At 41.4% G+C, this 12202-nt stretch overlaps 1 protein-coding gene across 5 annotated transcripts in view; it reads left to right on the top strand.

The window, feature by feature from the left end:
- The window catches only part of pak5 (p21 protein (Cdc42/Rac)-activated kinase 5), an 86892-nt gene that overhangs the window by 47599 nt on the left and 27091 nt on the right, over positions 1-12202 (top strand). For 2 of the 5 annotated variants that reach the window (XM_080882186.1, XM_080882187.1), the window contains exon 3: positions 1543-1587. The exons of 1 other annotated variant lie outside the window; for it this stretch is intronic. In XM_080882186.1, coding sequence (XP_080738312.1) covers positions 1543-1587 — 45 coding nt within the window. Of the gene's footprint in view, positions 1-1542; positions 1588-7294; positions 7373-7850; positions 8043-12202 lie in introns of those variants that run through there. 2 more of the 5 variants (XM_080882191.1, XM_080882190.1) reach the window with 2 other exon arrangements.

Genomic DNA, 12202 nt, shown 5'->3' with positions numbered 1-12202 from the left:
CACACGCCGTGTCTATGTGAACTTAATTATGAACTTTTTTTCTTCTCACCTCTCCTTTTTATTGCTGTCTGTGCTTTCTCACCCTCTGTAAATGTCTGTCACCTCAGTGTTTTTGTCTCTTACTGCTTCCCTCTCCACCTGTTGCACACTTTCCTCAGAGGCAAAATAGAGAATTCTCCATACCATCTGGCCACTTCACACTGTTTAAATGTCTCTATCAAATCGGAAATGGTAATCATATTGTTGCTTATTATGATGCTTTAAGCCTACATTAAACATTTTTGTGAACACTGATTGACTCCCTCTTGCCACTAAAGCTATAGAACTAATTGTAGTAGACTGTGTTGCATTACAGTTTAGCCTCTTATATTTCAGTGGGTTAAAAAAGTAGTGGCACCCACCCAGGAGACATGTTGTGGATAAACAGTGGCTACGCTGGCCACCTACTAACCTATCCACTAACTAGATAGCACACTTGTGTTTGTGTCATCACACCATTTATGATCCCTGGTCATAAGTCAACTGACATTACCGGCCAATTAAAAAGGGCAAAAATCACAAAAGAATCTTAACAAATGAATAACAAAACACTATTTTGATATTTTTCTAAGTGCTTGCGACCAAGCGACCAGATGCCTATGAATCTGATTTGCATGTTCACAGCAGACGTATGTGCTGCTTTCGTAAAAGTCCGGTGGGATTTTCAGGTTGTTTGATATGGACTGCATGTGTGAGAGGAGTTAGACATACACACCACCCATATTTGTCTTTCCAGCCTGTGTCAGTCCAGAATTGTTTAATGTAGTGTCTGTGTGATTTTATAAATGTTTTCCATTACATGATGCCTCTGTGATTTCAAACTGATGTGTCTTTTCATTCGCCTTACCTCCCCTGTGATTGTGATTGTGTGTCTCCTCTTCTCTCCGAGTGTCTCCTCTGATGTGTTGTTGTTCATTGGCGCTCCTTAACATATCACTTTGACACATTTGACCAACTGTTGCCAGTTATAGCCACACTTGACCACTTGATGATTTGCTCGTTGATATTTCTGTGCACCTTTCCACTGTGTGTTGTTTTTGGGTCTAATGGGCCTTTACAGGGTCATTGTTTATAATGTGGCAATTATTCTCTTTTAAAGTGGTCCAAGCATACTGAAGAGGGCCAGTGCTTTGAAATTTAGGACCCTTTTTGCCTGATCGGTGCTGCAGTACAACTTACTGCTGCGTACACCACTTCTGTTGCCCTTGTACTGTAATATGTCAGGAATGAATTATCCCCCAAGAAACATTTGAATTTTAAACAAATTTTCCATTTTTGTAACTGAAAGCTCATAAAGCGTAACACTACAAGTCAAGGTTCCTTTTAAATAAATGACAAAGCTTGAGACTAAATACACTGTTAGTCTCTCAGGAACTGCTTGCAGGTCCTGCTGACAGGAAAATCCAAGCAGACAAAGCTCTGTTACAGAGAACAGCAATATGCCACAGGAGATATCTCTGAAGAGGGGGAAACAAGAAAATAATTCTCTTGCTCTCTTCACAGATATCTCCCAAGAAAGTCCGGTCATCCGAAACGCCGTTGCCCAAAGTATGACTTCCTCTTCCCTTCTGACCCCCACACTCACCTCACCTTTTTTTTTCTTTTCTTTTCTCCAAACGGTCGCTCTCACACAGTCACAATCCCGCTGTTTTGTTTCCACATCTCTCCCCCACGTGCCTGCTGCCATGCATTCAGGTGGAGGTGATGTGTCAGCAGGAACAGGGAGAAACACAGAGAATGGCTCCACACACACACACACTAACACATGACATAACTACATTGCTCTGCCAAGTCCTTTGTTAGACCTCATCTCCACTCTTTTGTTTCATTCGCATGAAAAGAAAACATGAGATCAACTGCAGTGGCATGCTCCCCTCGTTTCTCCCCTTTTGCTATGGAGCATCATTGATGATGATGATGATGATGATGATGATGATGATAATCATAATGATGATGATGGGTGCTGAGATGTGAAGTGCATGTTGCCATGACAGCTGATTCTGCTCTACTGGAAGCTGTCACTCTGTAGAAACTAGCTCAAAAGGGTTTGCATGTGTTAGAAAAACCCTTCGATCCACCCTTTAATCTAACCCAATCACTTCCTCTCCTCTCCTCTCCTCTCCTCTCCTCTCCTCATTATACTTATGGCTCCTAATCAACAAAATGATTAGAACGTGAATGAGCTGAAAAGATATTTCACATCCTGGAGACAGTTGGTAATATCCAAATCTTTCCTCCAGCTGTTTTGTCGGTTTCTGAGCACTTAAGAGTTCTTGCTTTAATTAACAGGCTTCAGTACGGCATGCCTAAATCTGCCATATCTGCTTATAGCTCAGGATTAAATTAACTAATAATCCAGCAGGTGGGTAATAAAATATTTGCCTTAGTTTTGTCTATATTCACGCAACCACATGTACCATGAGCCAGCTCTAGTTTGTGAAAGAAACATAAAAGGCGTGTGCAATATTGAGATCCTCTTTTGGTATAGATCCAAATCCCATCTGAATCAGCCTCTAGTTTAAGTCTTAAGCTGGTAGAACAATGTTAAAAGTAGCTAGAGATTGCTCAGAATTCAGGGGGCACTTCGCTCCCATATCAAATCCAAAGGCTTTCGCTGTCACCTGCAGTGCGCGTAGAAAGAATAAATACTAGCAAATATGTGTGCAAGTCTTGTTTGAGCGTGCTATTTGAAAGAAGCAGATAACATAAGAAGCTCTGCTGTTTGCACGTTTAATGGCTTCAGTGACACAACTCAGGCTTTCTTTTGTGTAAAAGCCTGTTTAGAACTTGTGATTCTTTTAATGGTACATTTTCTGAATACGGCGCTGATTTTCTAAGGTTTTTTGTCCAGTATTTTCTCAGTGCATTATACTGGTGTTGTGAGTGCTAGATTTGGGTACAAAAAAAGAAAATGTGTAGTGTAAACCTTTGGTAAACTGGATACTTTCAGGGCAAGTCTCTAGGAAATGAATGCAAGTCAGTGTAGTGATGTATGTGTAGTGATGTGTCCTCTGAAGGGATGTAAACATGAGGGTGTGTGTGTGTGTGTGTGTGTGTGTGTGTGTGTGTGTGTGTGTGTGTGTGTGTGTGTGTGTGTGTGTGTGTGTGTGTGTGTGTGTGTATATTTGACCCTGACTCCCAAGGTGGGCTAGGTTATTTATAGTGTCTCACCCATGGCCTGATATCCTTCTCTCCAGCTTGCCCTGACACTTGATTGACATAAGGCTTCCTCTGCTTGGCAGACTCCCCCAGCTCTGTCTACTTAGTGTTTATAAGTTTGTGCATATAGACACACACACGCACACACACGCACACACACACACACACACACACACACCAGGTGGGCCTGGATGAGTCGGTCTCTGGCAAACGTCCAGTGCTGTCCTCACCAAACAGTATAGAGGAACAGAGTACAGTAAAATGTCAGCACGGTATCTTTGTGTCTTTGTGTGCATGCGTGTGTGTATATGCTTTTTTTCATCTGCGTGCTAAGCAGTTAAGAGAGGCCGGCACGGCCATCATGCTAAAATAACTACTACCTCTGCCCCGTGGCTTTGAGCGCTCATCGTTTATTCACAAGGCCTTGTAGCCTTGTTGTCAGACTGCTCATCTCAGCTGGGCATTAGTATTGCTTGAAGCTTTAGCTCTCATCTCTGTTCTCCCCCTTCTCCACCCTCCGCCTTCACTAGCCCTTAGCACACATGTTAATCCAAAAGTATAAGCTAACACCATGCCCTAAGAGCATTTGCATGTTTTAAACATTGTGCTCTTAAAGCTTCTTCATTTTGAGAATTTAATGTGTCTGGTGGTGCATAAGTAAGTGCACTGTGACAACTCATGCAAAACATCTTCATTGTTAGTTTGTATTTCATTATTGAAGTGTGAGCGTGTATGCGTGGGTGTGTGGGTGAGCATGCGATCCAAAGCTACATGTGTGTTAATGTGTTGCACTCATTAACACTAGCAGGGGCAGTGCTACGGCTATTATTAATGCCAGGCTAATATTACACCTTGACTTTGACACCCTCAAATTGCAGACCCCTATAGAGCTGAGAGAGTAATTTACCATGATGGTGTCTCTGTGTGTGTGTGCGCACGCTTGTATGTCTTTATAAATGTTTGTGTGTGTATTTGTGCGCATTGGCCACTTAATCCTATCTTCTTGTTCCTATTTGCTTATGTTTCCTCAGCCGTCAGCCAATATCAGATGTTTCCGTTCGTGTAAAAAAGAAACTAAATGACCTCCACAGAAAAGCTCACAGTGAAAAAAAATAGGAAAAAATGTTTCCATTTCTTTCAAAAGTAAATGTTTGTTTCATATCCACGTCTTATGAAACTTATATGTCTCATATTGTGATTTTTCTCATGCAGTTTTCTTCTGAAGTGTAATATTTTTTTATTATTTTCTTTTCCATCTGGAAGGTGACATATATAATAGCAAAGAAGTTTAGTTTGAGCAGATTACCAGCTGTGCCGTGTTCAGCAGTATTACCTGCTTTGTTTGGACTTCATAAGAAGCCAGCATTTTACTTTACATTTAGGTCAAGTCCAGACAACTTGCAATGTGTTGTGTTGTTACTTGTTACCAACAAGTTACCAACAAGTAACAGTTTTGAAAGCTAAAGTGATGTCGAAATACACACACACACACACACACACACACACACACACACACACACACACACACACACACACACACACACACACACACACACACACACACACACACACTACAGATACAGGCTCTGTACCCTGACAATATAAAGCTGATTCAGTGACAGTGAAAACCCCTCTGATTTAAACACAGTAAAATGCTGGGCAAGTACAGGTCTTGCAGTTAAAGCTACATGTCGCCAGACAGATTTACACTGGTCTCATTATGCTGCAGAAACAATGAAAACCAACATTTTAGAGGGTGTTTTTGGTGGATTCATCAATCTATATAGTTGTTTTATCACAAACGTTATCAAAATAACCCTCAAGGCACTGATGTTAGCATCAAGCCAGAGTAAAAATAAAAGAGAACATGAGGATTTCATAGAGAGCTAAACCATAATGATTTCTGAGATCAACCGAGAGCTTATTCCTCTTAATTCTGCAGGAGCTGTAGAGGAAAGATATTCACAATCAAAGATAATAAGTGGACCCAGGGGGCTAGCACTTTTGCAACATATCTTTAATACTGCTCTCATCTTTGCATAACACGTTCTTGTTCTGGATCAAGCTTAAAAAATGTATTTTCTCATATCTAGTACTGTCGTCCATCTTTTGACAGCAAACACAGCAAATCTATTTGTCGTCATATAAATTTCACTCTCATGCCATGTGGGTGGGAAGCTAATGCGGTTGTAGTTCAATGGCCTTAGCTGATCTTCAGGTTTCCAAAGATGAATCAGATCAGGGAGTTCATGAATGGAGACATTTGAAAGCTTGTATTGAATCGGTGAAGGACTGTTGCATCAATTGCTGTTAATAGAGGTAAATGAAAAGCGTTTAGATTACACACTCATAGTAACATCTCAGTTTCCTTGGTTTGAATTATCGTGTTGGTACAAATGAATAAGATGGCATTTCAAGAGAGGATGTTGATGTTGGTGTGACTGCTCTTAAAAGCACAAGAGAATCATGGGGTCATTAGTTAGGCTTTCGTTGGTGTTTCCACTTCAGTGAATCTGTGTGAATGGGCCCTGTGGTGTTTGTTGTCACGTAAAGTAGGGCTTAAACTATAATTCCCCAGCTATGCATGTGGACTCTGAGCACACCTGAAAGAAGCACGTAAACAACTACTTTCAACTAAATCGTGCCCATATTATATTATTTGACCTTAGTGACCAGTAATGCTGTGTATGCTGCTGACTGGGCATGTGGTCTTTTCACTTTCTCAGCTCCAGACTTCATCACAGGAATTCACTGACCAGTAGGCAACGTCATGACGGCCCTTTACGTCTGTGGTTTACACATTAGAACCAAAGTAAGAAGTTCAAAGTGCTGCAAAAGTACATTAACATTACGTGTTTTCAAGCAACCAAGCTTTACATTTGAAAGTAGAAAAATAGTGAAGGTTCAGAGAGCAAATGTAATGTGTACCATCTTCAAGAGAAGTCCTGATTAAAAGAGGAAGTACGGCCACAGGAGTCACACTAAATACAGTTTGGGGAAAAGTACTTCTAATAATAGTTCACCTTTTTAGAAAGCTGTCAAACCTTAGTGGAGGACTGATCACATAAACGTACACATTTTTAAACATGCTAATCATGTATCAGCAGCACTTAAAGAACTTAAGTGACCACACTTCAAAATAAAAGTCTCTTTCAGGACATAAAAGAACTTTTCCAGTTCCCGTTTCCATGTCGAAGCGTATGCAAAAGGAAATTTTCGGTAATGAAGCGTTGCAGATGGAATCCAAAACTTGATAAACTATTTCAGAGTTACTGCTCCACAGTGAGAATGAGTTATGCAATGAAGATTTCATTCTAATGTGCTCTCTTTGCTTCAGCCTGTTTTGTAATACTCTTCTCCTTTTTACAATTTCTATCATTTCCCAAGCCGACTGCTGACAGCCTGCAGTGCTAATTCCCTAAACTTCTTGCATTTCAGCTGTGGGTTACATATACTGCAGGTAGTGTAGGTGGAGAGAACTGCTGATATTTTAGGTAGCTGAACATCTCGCTGTTGTCAAACCCATTATAGCTGCACTAAAAATATCTCAGCCTTACATCACGCTGGAACTGTGGAAAATATTGCCACAATATGCACTCTCGGTGGCAAAGTAAATATCCAGTAGATACTGTTGAATAACAACGCTTGGTTTAATAGCTTAGAAGGTGCTGAGGAGTCATGCTTTTGGGTCAGTTAGAAATTAGGCTTTCACGGAATAGAGACAAAGGAGACAGTAGCACATGACAGCAGCCCTTACATTCAGGATCACATCTAGTACTACTGTAAATGTCAGTGGGTCACTGATAGCAGAGTACAGCCATGCACCTTCCCCCAGCAGCTTACTGGCAGGTGACAGAGGGTGGGGAAATTTGATGATTAAGTCTGTCATATGTTGGTCGCTGTGAGCGCAGAGCCAAACTTACAGTCAATCCATGCAGCTGCAGCCAGGCAGAGTAACTTATTATGGCAGGTGGGCGAGGAGCTGGAGATTTCAGGGCCGGAGCGAGCAGAAGGACTGTGCCACTGAGGCAGCCGGGGAAGCTGAGGCAGGTGGGGGTAGCGATGAAGGCTGAGAAGACGGCAGTCGTTAAACCCCAGGCCCCGACGACTCATAAACAGTTACAGGTGGGGCGTTCGACTCTTTCTGCTGCTGCTGAGCCAAGACTACATGCTGGTATGCTGGCTATGCATGTTTGTTTGTGCAACAGGTCTCAGCACTCACTGCCAGCAGTTTCAGGCACTTTGTGAAAACATACACGAAACTGCGCTAGACTAAACAGTGAAGGGTGCAGGTAAGAGTGAGATCACTTTTAAAGATCACATGTTTGACTGTGTTTAAAACCTGCATTTGTTTTTGCTTCAACACTGCAAGTTGACCTCTCTGAATTACAGCCGTACAGAGCGCAGGTTGTTTTCTCCTGTTTCTAGAACTCCAGGTTTGTGCGGTTATTTTTGTAGCTGTGCTGGGTTTGCTGTATGTGTACATATAGAAACTGAGTGTAGAGAGAGAGAGATAGTGTTTCTGATTCAACAGGGTCACCCAGTCCTTGCTCCAGGGGCAGAAATGCAAACCTGTGTCTTTATTGAATAGGGATGCAGGCTATTATGGTTCTGACATGTGCACACTGAGAGTTGCTAATTTGAGGAGGCATTTTATTGCAAGTGCGTATTAACGATACTGGGTGAGCTCCAAGGCAGTAGACTGCCCAGAATGAAAATGAATGAGGTCTAGACAAGTGCTTTGATGTGGAGCAAGTCCAAAATCTCTCAACATGTGGGATCTTACACTCTTTCTGGGGTTTTTAGTTTTTTTACATTGAAGATTTAAAAGAATGTGCAATCAGGTAAGTGTTTCATGATTTGTTTGACTCCGCAAACATTTCCTACATCTTTCTCTTTAGATGCTGATACGCACCTTCAGTGTTTCTTTGCTCCAGATCTGCCAAACTGCGTTTGCGCTTCAGATTGTCATGCACGGTGACGGTGGCATTCATTCAACTTCTTAATCGGACGAAAAGAAAGTTAGATGTTGTGATCAATGTGCATTCAATTTCAATTTAATTGGATTTTGACTCAGCATGTATTACATTCCATCTCAAATTGATAGAGGATTAAATTGGTCAAAGCAGAAATAGACTCGGAGGAAAATAACTCCTGATTGATGTGTGTCTGTGCCGGCATGCACCCTCGCGCAGATAGAGAGAGCATCTGTCTTTCTTGGCACCGAGCTGAAGTGGATGGCATTGATTTAGACCTCTCTCGTTCCTTCCTTCGCTCTGCTCCTCCTCCTCCTCTGCTTTCTCACTTTGTCTTCTCGCGCGGCTGCCATTCACAGTCACACTCTGCAAATCACCTCTCACGGAGGCTTCAGTCGGCGGGGGAATTTTGGCTTTCGGCGATGTGCGCTGTACTTTGCCAGGGCAGCTCAAAATGTCCTGGCTAACAACCATCCCTCAGTGTCTGAATGTGGGTTTTTTTGGAAGGACATTTAGGCTGTGAATTTTAAACAGGGACGGATTGTTGAAGAAACAAAAATCATGTGAGACAGCTGGTCTCTCAAACTCGTAAAGCTAAGATTTAAAAGCTAAGAGTGGATTTAAAGTACTTTGCAATATCCCAATAAGAAACTGTACAGAGCCCTTTTTAATTTTCTAATCTTTTTGGACACATTACATTGTTTGCATTGCATCACCAAGTGCTGCTTTACACACGTGCGAGGGAGTGTAATGGCTGGACCTGCAGTATCCTCGTGTGGCCAGCGAGCAAACTACAACTAACACTTCAAATCCTGCACCTCACATTTCACTGTGGAAAACCGACTGAGAGTGAGCGAGAGCATCATTTTAATAAGTCTACTCTTATTTTATGGATTTAGATGTACCTGGTCAGCTTACGTAAGGACTGATTGTCATTACATAGGTTACACAGGTTGGTTCTTATTATTCTTGGTCTGGTTCAAGAGGCTGACTCGATATTTTAGTTTCCAGGGGATTCTGTAATAGAGCTATTTCACCAGAATATTAGCAAAGTTTACTAAGGTAACACTCTATATCAGGCTACACATATTAACCATTAATTATTGGGCTGTAAGCATGTGATTGACCTATTAGCACTTTATCAGTCATTATAAAGCACATTTTAGTGCATTATTCTGCAGCCAAGTAGCCCTGCTGGAAGGTTTTCCATCAGTAACCGCTTTATTACTGCATATAGATAGTAGATGAAGTAATTATAAATTAACAATGATATTAGGATTTGGTAGTTTCACAGCAAAGGTTATTCAAGGTTTGTGAAAAGTTATTTTTGTATCATCATCTGTGAGAAGTAGCTGCTTGTCTTTGGAATTAGACCAAGTCTAGTTCATGTGTGCAATAAAGAGTTATGGTCAGGGTTTGAGAACTGACCTTATTCCTGCTGGTACAGTTCAGTGTTTATGGTTTCAGAAACATTTATATCATGGTGGTGAGGTGGCTAGCTACCATCACAACAAGAAGGTCTTGGGTTTGAATCTAGGCTGGGGCCTTTCTGAGTGGGGTTCTCTCCATGACCATGTGGGTTCTTTCCGGTCACTCCGACTTCCTCCCACAGTCAAAAGATTTAAACATGTTAGGTGAACTGATGATTCTAAATTAGCTATAGGTGTGAATGTGAGCATGAATGGTTGTCTGTTTCTCTATGTTAGCCCTGCGCCACACTGGTAGCTCATGAGCAAACCGATTTTTAATGATAATTTCAGTTTCAAAGATATACTTTTTTTTAGCTAAATGAGAATGAATTTTAATAAGTGCTCTTAATAGTGGTTCTACAAACTTTTCCCACACTGTGCAAAGGATATTAGGAACATAATTCATGCTAGCTTACCTGTATTTGACAGTGTGTTAGCATGCTAACATTTTATAATTACATAAACATGTCATGTCTGCTATTTTTTTATATGCAGTAGTCTTGTTAGTTGCAGGTAAAAGTAAATACATGTATGTTTGAGTGTGAGAGGTAAAATGAGGGGGGGAAGGATAACAGGAAAGCAGACTAATGAGGAGAAAGGGGAGTAGCAACTTAGCAGTGATAGGGGTGGCAGCGTGTTGTAGGCGTCTGTAGTGGCTGACGGGGCTCCGATTAATGAGCGCTGGGGTGTAATTAATCTATAGTGGGAAGCTGTCTGTTTATCTGTCTCTGAGTTGACAAGAAGATAACTGGGAGACATCAAATTGATCTCCTCCTCTGCTTCCCGCTCTCTGCTTCCTCTCCTTTTTCCTCCTTTAGATCAGAGAGTTTCTCAGGCAGTGACGTGCTCACTTGGAGAATTTTCAAAAAAGAACAACATTATTCCCACCACATATATGGCCAAACTGGCAAGGAAACGTATTTATTCTGGGGGGTTTTTAATATTATATTTTCTAGAAAATTTCTGCTGCCCGCTTCTGAATCAGCCTTAATCTGCCAGTGCTTAGAGGAATGGATAAAAAAAGAGTGTCCAGGCTTTACTACACTAATATGCTTAAGATCAGGGGATTTGCTCTGACTGTATGTTTGTATTTCATTATGCCTCCACCACTAATCCATTTTTGCTGGAAATCATTCTTGATTCCATGCGCTGGATCATGTCTGACTCATGGATCCTGGAGCTTGTAGCTGAGGTTGAGGTCAGAGGTGATTGGGTCACGCTAGTCTGAGCTACTGGCTGGGAGCTGTGGGGGTTGTAGGCATGTCACTGGTGGTAAACATAGCCACCAGTGCTCAGCAGCTGGTGTAAGGGGCTACACAGAGGGCTTCCAGCAGCATGACCCACATAAACAAGTAACCACTATTCTTCCAGCCATGCTTTCCGAATGATACGTATAGACATGCTGATGGGCCACAGGCTTCTGTTAGGGTTATATGATATAGTGACCAATAAGGTTTCAGCTTTATTATCTAAGTTATGAGCAGTTCAGATGCTTGTTTTTTTCTGTATTTGAATGTATTTTTTTAAAAAGATAGTTTTAAAAAGACTGAAATCACAAATATTTGCTGTATTTTTGCATTTCCTTAATAATTAATAATTGTGTCTTGTACTTGTCTTGTAACAAGTAGTTGCCAGTGTTTCAGCTCCCAAAAATAATTTCAAAGAACTGTGAAGCGTATTTAAAGCCCCAGTCACACAGGGCTATAGACTGGTCAGCGAATCTTGTCTTAAACAATAGTTGCCAGTGTTAGCCAACGTTAGCCAGTGTGCAAATTAAAATTTCAATCTAGAGGCATTTAGAAGTTTCTGGAGGTCACGTGGACTTTGGGTTGCCGGTGTCTGTCCCTCCTATGAGACCAGGTTTTCTAACCAAATATGGCTAATGTGATTGAATGCAAGAAAAGTTCTGGTTAGATGTATGTGGAAGTTACGCTCTTCAAACAAAAGCACAGGGCATTTTGCATCTTGTATTGATTTCATAAGGGACATTGTTTCTTTTCATGTGTTTCTGTCATTAGAAAGCTAACAACCAGATTGGTGGATGCTCATATAAAACATCTCCAAAGTTTCAAATAATGAGAGCAGTACAAGAAAACCCTACGAGTGAAAGGCTTGGGCTTCAGACTGCTTTAAGTAGTTGTTTTCAGCAGGATAAGAAAGTCGAACTACAAGAAGGTGGACTTAACTCTTTACCAGTGATGGCAATAACGGCGTTACTAACAGCGAGTAATCTAACTAATTACTATTCCTATCGTTACAACGCCATTACTGTTACTAACAAGAAAATGCGGTGCGGTCGTGTTACTGTTTTTCAACAAACAGACGGTTGAAGCTGTGTTCAGCTTACCGTATCTTATATCAGTTGTACGGAAGTAGCTGTAAGTAATCTGGGCGCTACAGCTTTAAGCAGCTGCGCACGCTCCTGCGGACGGTAATCACTTTCTGCCCAACGATCACTTTTTGGCACAACACCTGGAGCTAGGGGGGCAAAACAATCGCATGAGTGCTGCTGTTTGACTGAGGAAGAATAAAGTAGTCGTGATAAGCCAATCACATGAC

Source organism: Rhamphochromis sp. 'chilingali' (genome assembly GCF_963969265.1).
Source record: "Rhamphochromis sp. 'chilingali' genome assembly, chromosome: 5".
Lineage (NCBI taxonomy): Eukaryota > Metazoa > Chordata > Actinopteri > Cichliformes > Cichlidae > Rhamphochromis > Rhamphochromis sp. 'chilingali'.
The sequence above is the reverse complement of the archived record's forward strand: the minus strand, read 5'-3'. Positions and strand labels throughout refer to the sequence as shown.